Here is a 15,947-nt window from a genome sequence, read left to right as displayed (position 1 = left end):
ATCAGAGTTGATTTCAAATTAAATCAGTGATTTTTAGATAGATGAATATATAAAGGAACGTATCGCATGTGACGACGTGGTTAGCGCTCGCTCGAGCAGCCAAACTTCTCTAAGAATCTTTCAGGGATGGCAGTTGCAACGAGTCTTTGGATTTGATGCTGCTGCCAGTCCCACAAGGTGTGGCTTGTCCACATATGCAAGAGAAGCCCGCCTGGAACAAAATGGTAGCGGTCGCCTCGGCTCCACCTTGGGAAAATGTGCAAAGAAAACCACCTTTATGCAATAAAGTCTCGTTTGGGTAAAAAAAAGAGTTGCCCCTCCTTTTGGTCACATCATTAAGATAGAAATGAAAGACGCTGCAAATCTTAAAAGTCGAATTTGAAGCATTTATTTGTGATGCGCCTCACCAATGACAATAAATATCAGGGTGTGTGCACACACACTGGAATCTGAGTAACATTCCACTCTGCTGTAGTTCCCGAATGGTGCGAATGTTTTGTACTGAAGAGCAGCAGAACAAGGCACCCATCGTCCGAGAGAAGTTGCCATGTGACAGGAAGTCCGTGAAGCCGAAACAATGCTTTCTGTGCGACGGGAAGTTTAGCGCTGACGAGTGAGGCGTTCAGAACTCGGTGTGCGTGTAGTCCCGCTGAGCGACGGGGAGCCCTTCGGTGGGCTTGATGAAGACACCCTCCATGGCCTTCCACAGGCTGTGCTGCCCATGGCCAGCCATGGCGTGGACCTCCCTCTGGCCGCTGATGGGCCTCCCGTACTGTTCGCCCGTCACTGACAACGCCGCCTCAGTGGCTTTGTGGCGCAGGCGTACAGCCTCAGCGCGCTCCCACGCTTGCCCGCCACATTCCACCGTCCACTCATCCAGGTGGTCGCCCTCGCCCTCTTCGCCAAAAGCACTCACTTCCTGTTAAGAAATACCGCATATCAACAAAAAAAGTTTTTCTTTCTGTTTTTAAATTGAGACTTTTATGAGAAGCGAAGCAGTAGAGGGCGCCCCCACCTGGTTGGAGGACAGCGGCGAACTGAAATAATGGCTGTGCAGGTTGCGTCCCGTGTTGACGTGCGTGAGACGGATGTTTTGACCGCACTTAACGGGGTTTCCTCGAAGGCAGGTGGCGTCGCGGGTGCCGCGTACGCTCCAGTAACTGTTGCTGTCCTCCACGTTGGCCACACCCGTCACCGACTGCTGCCCGCTTCCTGGATCACGCACCAACACACATAGGACACGTCAGAGCAAAGTGATCGGACGTTCGGCAACTGCGATGGATGTTATCTTGGTAACACGTCAGCGAGAGGCGATGGTTGGACACGTCATGCAAATCATTCAGGCGTCAAAGGCTCAATAATGGCACTTGACAAATAAACAAATCGGAATTAGAGCGGGTGACTTTTTTGTCGTCTTCCCAGTTCGGAAGGCTTGTGACCACAAAAGGTGACTTTTTAGGACGAAACGCCGGAGTGGATTTTTAATGACTAACCTGAGCCGTAGCGCACGTCATGCGAATGAAGTCTCACGTTGTGTTTGACGTTTAGAAGTTTGAGCAAAGAACCGCACGTGACAAAATTCAATTCCGAGCCGAGTGAGCTCCGGAACAAAATCGCCAAAAACACAAGACAAGGGAAAAGGCGAGCAAAAAGCACAAGCTTCACTGAGTCCACTGAAGCCATCCTTCTCATCCTCCGCAGCTCTTCTTCTTTTTATCTTTTTCTTCTTCCTCTTCTTTGTCTCCGTGATATCACAGCGCTCCTGGTGGCGTTGAAGCAGAACTGCACTGGTCGCCCTGCCCGACATTGTTCTGTATGCAATGTGTGGATGAACCAGCAGGAGGCGGTAGCGTGCGGTTGAAAATACGTAATATTTCATTTCCGGCTTTCCGGAAGTCAACACGCTGTCCGCCATTTTTCTCCAAAGCGCACACAAAAACCCAGCGAGCAGGTTTTGCCCTCTTTTACCGAGCTTGTCACGGCAGCGAGACGGACGCGTAAGTCTTGGTTGCACGCTCGTTGTAGGCGTTGTGAAGCTAGCCAACGAGACCTCGACGTTGGCGCGGATGTTGTGCTTGGAGCTCATGCTAATGCTAACTAAGCGCGTTCGGTATTTCACTCGCACTGGAGGCCTCCTTTCTGCGTCTAATTTTTTTTTTTTCTCACGTATCTAAACGTGACATTCTGAGTTCCAACCTGAATTGAGGACCTGAGCGAGTCTAACACACATTTAATTGACATGTTAACTGCTCCTTTTTTAGCTCGCGCTAACTAGCGGCTGCACCATTAAACAAGATTATGCTTTCTTAGTTGCTTTGTACAAACCATCTTAAATAGTTCAGCAAAAACAAACTACTCTTCTAATAATGTCAAGAAATCCACTCGTGATTTTGTCCTAGGGATGAGAACATGCTCGCGTGACGTGTTGTTGATGTTTTCCGCATTGCGACATCAACATAGCGTGCCGCTTCTCTTATTTTTGCCGTGACCGTCAACTCACCCCCGATTTTTACTTTTCCGTGAATCGTGCGAGAACTGCGGGTGCAAATTCTGCGTCGGTGAGTGTGCCAGTCTGTGGCGAAATTCCTTCGCGTCTCCGCTTCAAGGCCGGCATTGTACTGTAATTATTTGTAATTATGAAAGTTTCTGGTTTTCCTCTCAAATCGCATTTTTTCTCAGCCTTGTATCGTCCAGTAGAAGAATCATTCTGCTTTATACAGTGAAATGAGGTTCAACACCCTGTGATCAAATTTTAAATGATGTAATGTGTGACAGGGGCAGCAGTTATGTCGGACTTCATCGAGAGTGAGGCCGAGGAGTCCGAGGAGGAGTTTGAAGAGAAAGAGTTAAAGCCCAAGAAGACACAGAGGTTCATGGAGGATGATGGTGAGACGCGTCCAATGTTGGCCTCGTGTGTGCGGGACACTCATGACATATCCCCACAGACGAGGAGGAAGAAGACAACACTGAGGACCAGGACGAGCGAGGCAACTTGCGTGGGCTCATCGATGATGGCGATGAAGAGGAGGAGACGGGAGGTCAAAAGAGTGCAAGTGGAGGTGATAGCGACTCGGAGGAGGAAGTCCGGCATCGCCGCAAGAAGCGAAGTGAGTTTGTTATACTTCGGGAAAGGTTTTGAGTGGGAGGAAAGAAAAAATAGCATTAAGATGTTGCCATTATTAAAACGGTAACTCGACGGTAAAGTGTCTTCTGCCACGTTTTCTTTTGACAGATTACAACGACCTGGACGAGGACGATCTGGACCTCATTGAGGAGAACTTGGGTGTGAAAGTCAAGAGGAGGGTTAGCGTCTTTTTGTCCTCGCTCGGTTTCTCGCAAGCTGCCACAAGACTCAACTCGCTGCCGTTTGTACACCTCAGAAGAAGAAATACGACCGCGTAAAAACGCTGGACGATGATGACGACGACGACGACGAGAAGGACCTGATCGCCGACGAGATCTTTCACGGCGATGGAGACGGCGAGCCGGAGGAGGGCGAGCCCGTCCACGAGCCTCTCCAGCAGACAGGCGATGACGAGGAAGGAGAAGACGAGGAGTCGGGTAAAGCACGAATGACCGGTTGCGCAATCAGGTCCTGTTGTGGCCAAAATGGATCAGCAACCCAAGAGAAACAAGACGAACATTATTTCTTGCGGCCACACTGGAGACATGAAGAATGTTGAAATCCAGACATTGTTTTGTCTCTATTGAATTCGACAGATATTGACGACTTTATCGTGGATGATGATGGACAGCCGATCACCAAAAAACGGGGCAAGAAATTTTCCGGCTACACGGATGCGTGAGTGTTCTGCGGCGCGTGGCTGCGACGCGTTAATCCCCGGGAGCCGGAACAAACTTAAGCTCTTTCCAAACGAGCCCATGTCATCTCGCTGAATTACCGTTCTTCGTCTTCCTACAGTGCCCTGCAGGAGGCGCAGGAGATCTTCGGCGGCGACTTTGACTTTGCTGAATTTGACGTCGACGCCTATGACCAGGGCGAGGAGGAGGAAGAGGACCAGGATGAAGAGGGCTGGGACCGGCCCAAGAAGCAGACCAAGAGGCGGCAGGGCCGAAAGAGCATCTTTGAGCTCTACGAGCCCAGTGAGCTGGAGAGCAGTCACATGACCGACCAGGACAACGAGATCCGCACCACCGACATGCCCGAGAGGTTCCAGGTGGACGATGCCTTCGAAAAACAAGCAGTAGCGATCACAATCAGCGCTAACGTGTCCGTGGACGATCTCGTTTACGTGGCAGCTGCGATCGATCGCCGTCAAACCGGCTGAGGACGAGGAGCTGGAGGAGGAAGCGGAGTGGATCTTCAGACACGGCTTCTCCACGCTCACCATTTCCATTCAGGTTTGTGACGCTCTTCTCCCGAAAGCCGCCGGCGGTCTTGTGCGGTTGAGCCACATGCTCGTCGTCCGCTAACAGGAGAGCGCCGATTATTTGGAGCGCGGGACGTCCACCAACTTCAGCCGCCAAGGCCCTAGTACCATCGCCAAAATCAAAGAAGCGCTCAACTTCATGAGGAATCAACAATTTGAGGTTTGTTCGGAGAAGCTGAGTAAGACACGTTGACATGGTAAACACAACAGACACTACTTGAAGCACAAAATAATGTCTCGTGTTTTTTTTTGCAGGTTCCATTTATTGCATTCTACAGAAAAGAGTATGTGGAACCAGAGCTGAACATCAATGACCTGTGGAAGGTGTGGCAGTGGGATGAAAAGGTAACCTAGTTGCACTCTTCAAATCACCTCCGGATCTTCTATGGCCGCCATCTTGGAGTCATGGGCATGTTTTCTCTCCACCAGTGGACTCAGCTGAAGACCCGCAAGCAGAACCTTACGCGACTCTTTCAAAAGATGCAGTCCTACCAGTTTGAGCAGATCTCCGCCGACCCCGATAAACCTTTGGCTGACGGGATACGCCCGCTGGACACGGCCGACATGGAGAGGTGTGTGCCTGTGCGATTGCATCCTCCTGTCTTTGTGGTTTGTAAGCACATGTGTGTTGTTGTTGTTGCCGCCGCAGGCTGAAGGACGTCCAGACGCTGGAAGAGCTCGGTGACGTGTACAACCACTTCCTGCTCTACTACGGCCGAGATATTCCCAAGATGCAGAACGCCGCCAAGGCCAGCAAGAAGAGGCTCCGCAAGATCAATCAAGTCACAGAAGACGGTGGGTGAGAGGTTTTCCAGGGAGGTCAGCCGAGACTTGATTTGTAAGCTCCTTTTGAAGGCGAGGAGGAGGAAGTGGAGGTAGAAGAAGAGGAGGAGCAGAAGGGTCCAGATCTCAAGCTGGCGTCTCGCCGGGACATGTACAGCATCTGCCAAAGCGTGGGCCTCGGTGCGTCTACTTTTCTGGTTTCCTTTGAGATGGTTTTCCCTTTGTGCCAGCTGGCTTCAAGGTCTTTCCTCCTGGATTGCAGACGGCCTGGCCAAAAAGTTCGGCCTGACCCCTGAGCAGTTTGGCGAGAATCTGCGAGACAGCTACCAGCGGCACGAGACGGAGCAGTTCCCCGCCGAGCCCATGGAGCTGGCCAAAGACTACGTGTGCAGCCAGTTCCCTGGCCCGGAGGCCGTTCTGGAGGGCACCCGCTACATGGTGGCCATGCAGATTGCCCGCGAGCCTTTGGTCCGACACGTGCTGCGCCAGACCTTCCAAGAGCGAGCCAAGATCAACATCAAGCCCACCAAGAAGGGCAAAAAGGTCCCACGCGCTGGCACACGCACGCTCTCATGTACGGTTTTAACGTCTTTCGATGTCCGCCCGTGCAGGATGTGGACGAGGCCCACTTTGCCTACTCCTTCAAGTACCTGAAGAACAAGGCGGTGAAGGAGCTCAGCGGGGATCAGTTCCTGAAAATGTGCTTGGCTGAGAACGAGGGCCTGCTCTCCATTGACATCTGCATCGACCTCGTCGGAGTCAAAGGGTAAGAAAAAGCAAGACGCCAAGACGGCGAGCTCTTCTGACCGGCCCGGTCGCGGTCCCTTCCCAGGTACGCAGGCGACCAGACCTACTTTGACGAGATCAAGCAGTTCTACTACCGAGACGAGTTCAGCCATCAGGTGCAGGAGTGGAACCGTCAACGCACCTTGGCCATCGAGAGAGCCCTCAACCAGTTCCTCTACCCTCAGATGGCCAAAGAGCTTAAGAGCAAGCTCATCGCTGAAGCCAAAGAGAGCATCGTACGGGTACGCTGACGTTATTTGAATGATCTCACTCCACGATGTCCTGTGCAAATCTAACGACTTCTTCTTTTTCTTTCCGCAGTCGTGCTGCCGTCGACTGTACAACTGGTTGAAGGTGTCTCCTTACAGGCCAGACCAGCAGTTGGAGGAAGATGACGACCTGATGGACGAGAGTCAGGGCAAAGGCATCAGGGTGCTGGGAGTGGCCTACGCACCCAGCAGGTACACGGTGACTTGCCATGCAGTCAACTCCGGAGGATGGACGTACGACTAGCTTCTCGCCGCAGCGACGTGTTTCCCCTTTGACAGAGACACGCCCGTCTTCTGCGCGCTGATCAATGGCGAAGGCGAGGTGGCGGACTTTCTGCGCCTGCCCTACTTCATGAAGAGGAGGAACGCCTTCAGGGAGGACGAGCGAGAGAAGAAGGTACGTGCGTGCGCGCGCGGCAAGTCCCGTGTGCTCAACGTGCGCGTTTGAGCGTCGCTCACTGGTGTCGTCAACTTCAGGCCAACGACATTGAGAACCTCAAGAGGTTTTTGTCCAGCAAGAAGCCTCACGTGGTCGCCGTGGCTGGTGAAAACCGGTAAGACCTTTTTCTCTCTCTCTTACTTCTCAATAGTGGTGGTCTGCATTTCAACGAGGACCTTTTTGTGACCATGTGATGCATGCAGGGACGCTCAGATGATCATAGAGGACATCAAGAGGACCATCAGCGAGCTGGAGCAGGAGTCGTCGCTGCCCTCCGTCGGCGTGGAGCTGGTCGACAACGAGCTGGGCACGCTCTACATGAACAGCAAAAAGTCCGAGGTTAGCCGTCCCGCCCGGGCCTTGGCGGCAGTTTGGGTTCCCGTTTGACACACCCCCTGCGGTCCCACGCAGACGGACTTTCGGGATTACCCACCATTGCTGCGCCAGGCCGTGTCCATTGCCAGGAAGATTCAAGATCCTCTGGTGGAGTACGCACAGGTCTGCAGCTCTGACGAAGACATCATCTGCCTCAAGTTGCATCCCCTGCAGGTGAGGCGGGGGTCCCGTGCGCTGGGAGGTCCTGTGATGCTGCACAAAATAGATCATATGGCAACAATCAACGCCGTTGGTTAAAAAGTCCGCTCGGATTTCAGGAACACGTGGTAAAGGAGGACCTCCTCTCTGCCCTCTATTGCGAGTTCATCAATCGGGTCAACGAGGTGGGCGTGGATGTGAACCGGGCCATTGCGCACCCTCACACTCAGAGTCTGGTCCAGTACGTGTGCGGTCTTGGCCCGAGGAAGGGCTCGCACTTGATCAAGGTTGGTGTGGGGCTTCTGGGGCTTCTCTGGCCCTCCGCTCTGAGTCGTCCTGACCAGCGTCCTGTTCCTCTGAGCAGATTCTGAAGCAGAACAACACGCGTCTGGAGAACAGAACCCAGCTGGTCACAATGTGTCACATGGGGCCAAAGGTCTTCATCAACTGTGCGGGTTTCATCAAGATCGACACGGCGTCGCTCGGAGACAGGTCTGCTCTGTGATCCCAGTCGTCACGCCGCCTAAGTCTTCTGCGCGACTCATCGCCGTTTACTTCTGCAGCACCGACTCCTACATCGAGGTCCTGGATGGTTCTCGCGTCCACCCCGAGACGTACGAGTGGGCTCGCAAGATGGCCGTGGATGCGCTAGAGTACGACGAGTCCGCCGAGGACGCCAACCCGGCCGGCGCCCTGGAAGAGATCTTGGAGAACCCCGAAAGGCTCAAAGATCTCGACCTGGACGCCTTTGCCGAGGAGCTGGAGAGACAGGTCGGTGCTCGCTTCTCGGCCGGCCTGCGGGCGCCCCGGACGGCGGCCCTTCCTCACGTCCTCTCTCTCGTCTGCAGGGTTACGGCAACAAGGGCATCACGCTGTATGACATCAGAGCTGAGCTGAGCTGCAGGTACAAAGACCTGCGGGTCCCCTACAGAGTCCCCAACACAGAGGAAGTCTTCAACCTGCTCACCAAGGAAACGCCAGAGACCTTCTACATTGGTGAGATAAGAATCAACTTGCTTCCACCAGACGCCACACCACATGTGAAATGAGTGTCATTCGGTGATGTTTCTCCTGATGTCATGCTTTGTGCTCCAGGTAAGCTGATCACCAGCGTGGTGACCGGCATCGCTCACCGGCGCCCCCAGGGGGAGAGCTATGATCAGGCCATCCGTAATGACGCCACCGGCCTGTGGCAGTGTCCCTTCTGCCAGCAAGACAACTTCCCCGAGCTCAGCGAGGTACTATCGGGGATCTCTTCGCCTGACTTGTCGGAAAAACACTTCCTTGCTCTCTGATCTCACCGTGTGTGTATCTGCAGGTGTGGAACCACTTCGATAGTGGCTCCTGTCCCGGGCAGGCCATCGGGGTGCGGTCGAGACTGGACAACGGCGTGCAGGGATTTATTCCCACCAAGTTCCTGAGCGACAAAGTGGTGAAACACCCCGAGGAGAGAGTGAAGGTGAGATGTTTGTTTCCGCCTGCTTCTTGTGTCAGCGCTCACAATTGCGGCTCCTCCTTCAGGTGGGCATGACGGTTCACTGTCGCATCATGAAGATCGACATCGAGAAGTTCAGCGTGGACCTCACGTGTCGCACCTCCGACCTCTCGGACAAGGCCAACGAGTGGAAGCTTCCCAAAGACACCTACTACGACTTTGACGCCGAATCCGAAGATCTCAAGCTGGAGGAGGAGCTGAAGAAGAAACAGCAGCGCACGCGTCAGTTGGCAGAAGAGAGCTTTGGTCTCGGCCGTGTCTGAGCTGAACTAACTCTCCGGCTTCCTCTCCGCAGCGTACATCAAGCGCGTCATCGCTCACCCCAACTTCCACAACATCAGCTTCAACCAGGCCGAGAAGATGATGGAGTCCCTGGACCAGGGAGACCTGATCATCAGGCCCAGCAGCAAGGGCGAGAACCACCTCACTGTCACCTGGAAGGTAAGAAGAAGGAGTAGGAGACGCTCGAACACTCCCAAACCTCTCTTCAAACTTTTGCCAGGTGGCTGACGGCATCTACCAGCACGTGGATGTGAGAGAGGAAGGCAAAGAGAACGCCTTCAGCTTAGGACACACGCTCTGGATCAATAATGAGGTAGGCTGACATGAGGAGAATCTCATCTCAATTTACGACTTCATCGGTGGAGCCTTGTGTTGGTTGTTTTTCTAATGAGCGACTGGATTCTTGCAGGAATTTGAAGACCTGGATGAAATCACAGCGCGCTTCATTCAACCCATGGCGTCGTTCGCTCGGGACCTGCTGAGCCACAAATACTTTCAAGATTGTAACAGCGGAAGCAAGGAGGCGAGTTGTGTTGGCGTTTCACATTGTGGAAAAAAATAAATAGAAGATGTCTGCCACTCTGTGTAAACGTGACCATTGATGTACTCGTAGTCATGAGCTGCTCTTGCGTTGTGTTGGTGACAGAAAATGGAGGAGCTGCTGGTCAGGACCAAAAGGGAGAAGCCCACCTTCATTCCGTATTTTGTGTCTGCGTGTAAAGCATTGCCTGGAAAGTTCCTGCTAGGCTACCAACCTCGAGGAAAGCCACGGTCGGTGATCATCTCGACAAGACATTTCTCAATTGGTCAGAGTCACTTAACACGCCATTCTCGGCCTGTCCACAGGGTGGAGTACGTGACCATCACCCCGGATGGCTTCAGGTACCGCTCGCAGATCTTTCCCTCAGTCAACGGATTGTTCCGCTGGTTCAAGGACCACTACCAGGAGCCTGTACCAGGTATTGTGATGAGCGTTTTACTCTCAGCAGAGGACACACAGTTGAATTGGCAAGGTCTTACTATCATGTTCTCTCGCCAAGGCATCACACCCACAAACAGCAACAGCAGCCGCACACGCACGCCAGCCTCCCTCAACGCCACGCCGGCCAACATCAACATTGCCGGTGAGTCCCGTCACCTTCCTCGCCGCGTCTCGGCCAGCTCGTCGTCAACCCAGTGGCACTTTCTCTCCGCAGACCTGACGCGAGCCGTTAACTCGCTCCCGCGAAACATGACCTCGCAGATGTTCAACGCCATCGCCGCCGTCACCGGCCAGGGCCAGAACCAGAACCCCAACTCCACACCGGCCCAGTGGGGATCCAGCCAATACGGATACGGAGGCAGCACTGGAGGAGGCGGCAGCTCCTCGGCTTATCACGTCAGTGAGGCCACCCGGTCTTTGTGTGTATGTGTGTGTGTGTGTGTGTATGTCAACTGACGTCTCCGTCCTTGGTCCATCCGCCTACGCAGGTGTTTGCCACGCCCCAGCAGCCAATAGCCACACCCTTGATGACACCAAGCTACTCATTCACTACGCCCAGCCAGCAGAACATGGGCACGCCACAGTACCCGGGCTCCACCCCCCAGTCCACGCACGCGCACCACAACCACCACGGTCACGGGTCGGGCACGCCGGGCTCAACCGTGTCGTCGTCACGGGGCCGGACTCCTCAGCAGCAGCAGCCAAAGTGAGTCACTCGGGGACAATGGGAAACCAGCGTCTTCCGTACGGTTGGCGCTTAACCTAACTCTTTCTCTCCTTCCGTCTGCAGGCCAAGCGGCAGCGGAAGCGGCGGCGGCTCCACGGCCGCAGTGGACTGGGGCAAGATGGCCGAGCAGTGGCTGAAAGAGAAAGAGGCCGAAGGTCGGAAGAAGACTCCGAGAATGACCCCGCGACCTTCGCCCAGCCCCATGATCGAGAGCACCCCCATGTCCATCGCCGGGGACGCCACGCCCCTGCTGGACGAGATGGACCGGTAGGGCGCCCGGACGGGGGTTGGCGTTACCATGTGACCCCGCTTCCCCCCATCCGCTACCGCGAGTCGTCGTCTCGCGCCACGACGCCACGCCCACACAGTGTTCTCTGCGTGTACAAAATGGACCTGCTGTCAGGAGGGCTGCCCCGTCGGTTTGCCCCGCTTTTAGTTAGGGATGAGGGGGCAGGGCCCACCACAGCCAGAAAACATCTGCGCTCGTGATAGACGGCTCTCGGCCGCACCCACCGGGCGAGCGACCCTCTGTATAGAACAAATAAAGACAACTGGGGTTTTTTTTTTTTCTCCCTGGTGGACTCTTCTAAGACTCGGGAGGCTTGTGACTTATTTGTCCCGAAGGTGGAAAATGGGCTCCAGTGTCACGTCAAGGACCATCGCATACTCATCTTTGCGCATCCTAAAATCCCATGAGTGTCTCTTGAAAGTTGAGTTGTAAAAGAAGCTCAAGCTCGTCCCGCAAACAAGCATTCCTTTATTTGCCCGGCAGAAAGGAGGCGTGATGTCATGACTGTCATGGGATGTCCGATTAGTCACGCTGCAGCACATGACGCGTGCGCAAAGCCAACAAGACACACGCGGGAAACACTTTTGACAAGTTTTTATTGAAAGCCCAACTCTTCGCTGTTGTGCCTCTGCTCTGTCCTCTCACGTCAACAGCAGTTGGCCTTCCTCCCGCGTTTGTCCTTCGGGCCTCTCGTGATCTCTGGCGACAAACCACGTCAGTACAGGAGTAGAAGAAAGCCGTCGTGCCAGCGACTCACTGATGACGTCGGCCCCGTCCCTCGCCGCGCTTTTCTCCAGCTCGGCCAGGACGTTGGCCTCGAAGGTCAAAGAGGCCACGCGGAGGAAAAAGTCTCTCACGCCGTCTCCTGTGGCCAACATGGAATCAAGTTGAATGTCACGTTGACGCTTCGGAAGGTTTCAACTACAATACGTCGCACCCGACTTGGCCGACACGGCCCAGTACTCTGCCCGGATCTCCTCCGACATTCGGACGGCTTCCTCTTCAACCTGACCCAGCTGCTCTGGAGACTGACAAGGAGAAAAAAAACATCACTTGAGGACACTGAATGGGTTGTGTGAAAAGTTGCTTCATCTTCACCCACGCTGAGGTCCTTCTTGGTGCCCACGAGGAAGAGAAGAACACTGGATGGGTCGTTCTCCTTCATGGCGTCCTCCAACCACTCCCTGCACGCGCACACAAACTTGTTTTCTGTAGTCAGGACAGAATTAAAGGCACCTTGCCTTTGTCCCTCTCCTTGATGCTCCCTCACTTTTTTTCCCGTCGACTTAACTATAGACACCTACATCAACAATCATGTTCCTCTCACCTGGCGTGGTCTAAGGAGTTTGCTCTGCTCAAGTCGAACACCACAATGATGGCTGTGGGTGCAACACACACATACACAAAAGAACATGTTGGGTTTGGAGATGAAGACGGCGAGGAGCCTTCCTGACCTTGAGCTCCTCTGTAGTATGTGGAGGCAATACACTTGAAGCGTTCCTGGCCCGCCGTGTCCCATCTGTAATGCATGGTGCCAGTTTTCTAAGAGGTCCCTCAAGGCTCCATACTCTGCCCTTTCCTATTCATTGATGGTACACGACATACTCACAGCTGCAGGCTGAAGGGGACGCCGAGTACCTGGAAACGTTCCATGTCAAAATCCACACCGATGGTGGCTTTGTAGTTCTTGTTGAAGGCTCCTCTGGAGAACCTTTCGGGAACATCAGTTTTTAATACTTGCATGCGTGGTGATGAGTCAACAGAAGTGAAATATTTGTTTTTGATTGTGGTGCTGAAGGCCCAGGTGCCAAATGAAACTCCCATCAGTATTGCTGACGTACAGTGTGGAATTGTGGAACGGCTTCTTACCTGCTGACCAGACAGGTTTTCCCGACCGAGACGTCGCCCACCACGATAACTTTGGCGACATTGAAGCTGCAAAAGAGCAGGATGGACGTGAAAGGCGGAAACGTCACCAAGTTCATTTCAGAACTTCTTTTATCTTCCAAACAAAAAAATTTTTGGGCCACACACTGCAAGTCTTGGCATCCACTTACCTTTCAAGAGATGAAAACATGGATGATCAAATGGCAGATGTGCAAGCATTTAACAGCTCTCGTGACCTTTAACCTTACCTGACGGTATCTTCCCTCAGCGTCTGACATGCGGCCTTCACCTGAGGATGGAAAACCTCTTTGGTCTGCAGCGCCGCATTGGGACTGAAACACTGACGTGACATCACGCCACGCCAAAATCAATGATCGGAATCACAATTGTGTCACGTTACTGTTATTACGTCGTTGTAACATTATTGCTAGTGCATTGTTGCATTTTTAGTTTTGCTGTTATTACATTGTGCGCTTGTCACCTTGGGCATGTGTGTTATGATTCTGTCGCTCTTGGGTGGAGGCAACATGACGTGACAGTGGATCCACCTGCAAACTTCTGCACGTCCACGCAGGTGTCCAGGTGGCCACTGCAGGTCACTTTACTCAAATACTAAATCAAACGACATTTTTTTTTAGTTGCAAAGTTTGACAATGAGCGACCATTCTGAGGTTCGGGGTTCAGTGTTGTGATCCCTGACCCCCACCAAACCTCTTCCTATGGAGACCCCCCCCCCCCTTTCTCCTCAATTGCCTAAAGTCAACTTGACATAAATCATTTTTCAGGACGATCTTGTTGAGCAATGTAAGCAGCAATGAACACAAAGCACAAGAAAATGGATGATAAAAAAAGAAAAAGTTTACCTGAAGGCTGTAGCTATCGGTCGCTGAGGAAGAAGATAAAAAGTGATGTTTGCGGAGAAAACTAAACCGGAGCAGCTGACGGCACAAAATCGAGTCAGCAGACTTCCCTCGCAATCAAATCAATTCACTCCTTGCAGGAAGGCAGCAAACAGCGCCGCCGTGTGGATGGGGCATGTACCAGCACATCGATGAGGGGGCGTTCTGTACTGGTGACGTCATATACATGCGACATTCTGGCTATTAAATAAGCACAGTTGTCGCGCTTTTGGTCTTTCTTGCTTGACTTGTGTAGGTACCCAGTCATGCTGGTTAAAAGGAAAGATGACGGGCGAAAGAAGAAAAAAAAATGCGAGCAAATAACTCCCACTGACTTGTAAATGTTAGTGCAATTGATTGTGCGAGTCAAATGTTGAATTTGGCTTGGCGAAGTTGAACATGTTGACCGCGTGGACTCGACGATGGAAAACGTGACATCATGGTGAGCTTTTGCTCTCGTCATCTCAAAATAAGATAGCGAAACTTTGTATGCATACGTATGGATAAAAGAAATGGCATGTTTTCAGGTGGGCGTCAGATCGTGAAATGTCGCCTTGCTTGGCGTTTTTGCCTTCCAAATGATGGAAGTCAAGAGGTGAGCGTTTTCTCCTCTTGAATTCAAATGAACGTGGCAATGATGAAAGTTGTGAATAGGAAGTGCCGTCCGATGCGAGAACTGACGATGTTTTTTTTAAAATCACGGTTCTGAGTCGCCATGGTAACACTTTATACGTGCTGTCAATCATAATTATACATGACAAAAGTATTTACTTCTCAACAGGTCACGTGTCCAGATGAACGTTATATGAAATCGTATGTCTTGGCTGGAAAGGTATTAAAACATTTATTTTCATATATTGATATATTTATTAACCTGATGTGATGAAATAACAACTGAAACAGCTGGAATTACCGACAGATGTTTAGTGGTGACTCAGTTTTCTGAACTTTGAAACAATGGAATGTTGTGCACACTTGATGTAGAGGCTGTGAAGATTTGAGTTTTTTTATTTTTTTATTTTCTTTAGTTTCCCGAAGATTGAAAGTCCACTCCGCTTTTGCTGCTGAAGTCCTGCAAGTAAGTAGCTCACATTTGATGCCAGAGTAAATGACATTAGATGGAGACTTTAGATCTAACTAGCTTGGCGTGTTGTGATGAAATTCAAAGTGAAAAAGCTGGAATTACCGTCAGATGCTCAGTGGTGATATTCACTTTTCTGAACACAAACTGGCTTAACAGGTTGTCAGACTGCAATATTTCATGGCAGTAATTGTGACTTTTCCCCAGTGCAGGTTGACTGAGTCGTTGGCTTCAGTGCCAATTAGTGATGGAGAAGCCGAGCCTTGGATGAAGCTTTTTTTTTTTTTGCAACATGTGTTGTCTGATCTTGTAACTGAATAAAAACCAGTGGAAATCAAGTTTTCTTTTTGACTTTGCCTCTTTATTTATATTTTCTGCAGTTAATAATCTGTTGTGTCAGTCTTCTTCCCGCTCAATGTAGCTCTTGGAGGTCGAGCGAGCCATCTGGCGAGCGAGGTATCGATCCCTGGCCGAGCTCAACGTCTGCTCATTGGAACGCTTTGCAAACTTATTGACCTTGGTCTCCTCTGTTTGGCCTTCCTTCTCACCTTCTTCCTTCTCACCTTCATCCTTTTCTTCTCCAGCTGCTTCGCCTTTATCTTTCCCCTGCACCTCTTCCTCTCGCCCTTTATCTTCCTCAGACTTCCTCCTGTCACCTTTTTCCCTCGGCTCATCTCGACGTCTGTGACTTTGGCCGTCTTTGTCGCGGTCTCTCCTCCCGCTGCGTTGCTCATCCTTCTCTGGCTCTTTCTTCCTCTCCCGCTCGTCGTCACTACCGGAGGCTGGTGACCTGCGTCTATAATGGCGTTTGGAATGCGAGGAGGAGCTCTTGCTGTGCTTTTCCTCATGTGGTTCTCCGTCAGTTGGTGTGATTTCATGACTCGTTTGAGATGTTTCTAGGATCCCTCCATCTTCTGACTTTAGACTTCTATGCAAGACCCCACATAAAATTGTGTGTATTTATAAATATATATAATGTATTAAAAAAAAATTGTGTTTCGGAAGAAACGCCTACTTGTTAGCCGAGCGATCCGGGATGGCTTCCTCTCCTACAGTCTGGTTGAGAAGATGTCTGTAGAAACCACTAAGATCGTTTTGTTTCC

The 15,947-nt window shown here is 51.9% G+C and overlaps 4 protein-coding genes and 3 non-coding genes across 15 annotated transcripts; 4 read left to right on the top strand and 3 right to left on the bottom strand.

Moving 5' to 3' along the window:
* Positions 1–365: 365 nt before the first annotated feature.
* Positions 366–1,737, bottom strand: LOC133148756 (stromal cell-derived factor 2-like). The gene is made up of 3 exons (XM_061271678.1): positions 1,494–1,737; positions 1,016–1,212; positions 366–919 (listed from the first exon to the last, which is right to left on the bottom strand). The coding sequence occupies exons 1-3, from the start codon at positions 1,690–1,692 to the stop codon at positions 623–625; spliced, it is 693 nt and encodes a 230-aa protein (XP_061127662.1). The 5' UTR covers positions 1,693–1,737; the 3' UTR covers positions 366–622.
* Positions 1,738–1,854: 117 nt separating this feature from the next.
* On the top strand, positions 1,855–15,182 carry LOC133148753 (transcription elongation factor SPT6). Of its 3 annotated transcripts, none has more exons than XM_061271669.1 (41): positions 1,855–1,997; positions 2,776–2,886; positions 2,946–3,107; positions 3,233–3,303; positions 3,381–3,561; positions 3,721–3,802; positions 3,923–4,178; positions 4,261–4,362; positions 4,438–4,551; positions 4,647–4,736; positions 4,821–4,963; positions 5,041–5,186; positions 5,247–5,354; positions 5,437–5,717; positions 5,786–5,940; positions 6,007–6,202; positions 6,282–6,421; positions 6,509–6,626; positions 6,707–6,783; positions 6,872–7,007; positions 7,080–7,217; positions 7,322–7,489; positions 7,567–7,694; positions 7,766–7,973; positions 8,051–8,198; positions 8,298–8,440; positions 8,521–8,661; positions 8,724–8,919; positions 8,993–9,138; positions 9,200–9,292; positions 9,389–9,502; positions 9,626–9,750; positions 9,826–9,938; positions 10,020–10,103; positions 10,176–10,357; positions 10,450–10,667; positions 10,752–14,205; positions 14,291–14,358; positions 14,545–14,595; positions 14,792–14,841; positions 15,057–15,182. In XM_061271669.1, the coding sequence occupies exons 2-37, from the start codon at positions 2,787–2,789 to the stop codon at positions 10,957–10,959; spliced, it is 5,211 nt and encodes a 1,736-aa protein (XP_061127653.1). In that variant the 5' UTR covers positions 1,855–1,997; positions 2,776–2,786; the 3' UTR covers positions 10,960–14,205; positions 14,291–14,358; positions 14,545–14,595; positions 14,792–14,841; positions 15,057–15,182. The 3 variants fall into 3 exon arrangements, with proteins under 3 accessions (XP_061127653.1, XP_061127651.1, XP_061127652.1); XM_061271667.1 differs by having other exon boundaries at positions 15,052–15,182; XM_061271668.1 differs by lacking the exon at positions 1,855–1,997 and adding an exon at positions 2,009–2,558 and having other exon boundaries at positions 15,052–15,182.
* On the bottom strand, positions 11,557–13,481 carry LOC133148755 (ras-related protein Rab-34-like). Of its 7 annotated transcripts, XM_061271677.1 has the most exons (9): positions 13,346–13,476; positions 13,113–13,204; positions 12,847–12,912; positions 12,587–12,688; positions 12,432–12,496; positions 12,305–12,356; positions 12,080–12,161; positions 11,915–12,005; positions 11,557–11,842 (listed from the first exon to the last, which is right to left on the bottom strand). In XM_061271677.1, exons 1-9 carry the CDS (start codon positions 13,391–13,393, stop codon positions 11,619–11,621), a joined length of 822 nt encoding a protein of 273 aa, XP_061127661.1. In that variant the 5' UTR covers positions 13,394–13,476; the 3' UTR covers positions 11,557–11,618. The 7 variants fall into 7 exon arrangements, with proteins under 7 accessions (XP_061127661.1, XP_061127660.1, XP_061127657.1 ...); XM_061271676.1 differs by having other exon boundaries at positions 12,305–12,496; positions 13,113–13,153; positions 13,346–13,481; XM_061271673.1 differs by having other exon boundaries at positions 12,305–12,496.
* LOC133148778 (small nucleolar RNA SNORD49) lies at positions 14,394–14,474 on the top strand. Its single transcript, XR_009712829.1, has one exon. It is a non-coding gene; the product is annotated as a small nucleolar RNA SNORD49 (small nucleolar RNA).
* LOC133148779 (small nucleolar RNA SNORD65) lies at positions 14,641–14,711 on the top strand. Its single transcript, XR_009712830.1, has one exon. It is a non-coding gene; the product is annotated as a small nucleolar RNA SNORD65 (small nucleolar RNA).
* Positions 14,914–14,986, top strand: LOC133148780 (small nucleolar RNA SNORD65). Its single transcript, XR_009712831.1, has one exon. It is a non-coding gene; the product is annotated as a small nucleolar RNA SNORD65 (small nucleolar RNA).
* A 1-nt stretch (position 15,183) lies between the features above and the next one.
* LOC133148768 (nuclear speckle splicing regulatory protein 1-like) lies at positions 15,184–15,942 on the bottom strand (the record flags this gene model as incomplete). Its single annotated transcript, XM_061271701.1, has 2 exons — positions 15,184–15,772; positions 15,860–15,942. Coding segments are annotated over 2 exons (615 nt in total), but the record flags the coding sequence as incomplete, so codon positions are not given.
* Positions 15,943–15,947: the final 5 nt, after the last annotated feature.

This window comes from Syngnathus typhle, unplaced genomic scaffold (assembly GCF_033458585.1).
Source record: "Syngnathus typhle isolate RoL2023-S1 ecotype Sweden unplaced genomic scaffold, RoL_Styp_1.0 HiC_scaffold_157, whole genome shotgun sequence".
NCBI lineage: Eukaryota > Metazoa > Chordata > Actinopteri > Syngnathiformes > Syngnathidae > Syngnathus > Syngnathus typhle.
The sequence above is the reverse complement of the archived record's forward strand: the minus strand, read 5'-3'. Positions and strand labels throughout refer to the sequence as shown.

Coding starts and splice junctions, on each gene's coding strand:
- LOC133148756 (XM_061271678.1), bottom strand. CDS start 1,692: ATGAGAAGGATGGCTTCAGTGGACTCAGTGAAGCTTGTGCTTTTTGCT. Junction 1,213..1,493: donor TGACGTGCGCTACGGCTCAG/GTTAGTCATTAA, acceptor TGCGTGATCCAG/GAAGCGGGCAGCAGTCGGTG. Junction 920..1,015: donor CGCCGCTGTCCTCCAACCAG/GTGGGGGCGCCC, acceptor ATTTCTTAACAG/GAAGTGAGTGCTTTTGGCGA.
- LOC133148753 (XM_061271669.1), top strand. CDS start 2,787: ATGTCGGACTTCATCGAGAGTGAGGCCGAGGAGTCCGAGGAGGAGTTT. Junction 4,363..4,437: donor CGCTCACCATTTCCATTCAG/GTTTGTGACGCT, acceptor GTCCGCTAACAG/GAGAGCGCCGATTATTTGGA. Junction 6,627..6,706: donor AGGACGAGCGAGAGAAGAAG/GTACGTGCGTGC, acceptor CGTCAACTTCAG/GCCAACGACATTGAGAACCT.
- LOC133148755 (XM_061271671.1), bottom strand. CDS start 13,142: ATGTCAGACGCTGAGGGAAGATACCGTCAG. Junction 12,162..12,304: donor AACTCCTTAGACCACGCCAG/GTGAGAGGAACA, acceptor GTGCGCGTGCAG/GGAGTGGTTGGAGGACGCCA. Junction 12,006..12,079: donor GCACCAAGAAGGACCTCAGC/GTGGGTGAAGAT, acceptor TCTCCTTGTCAG/TCTCCAGAGCAGCTGGGTCA.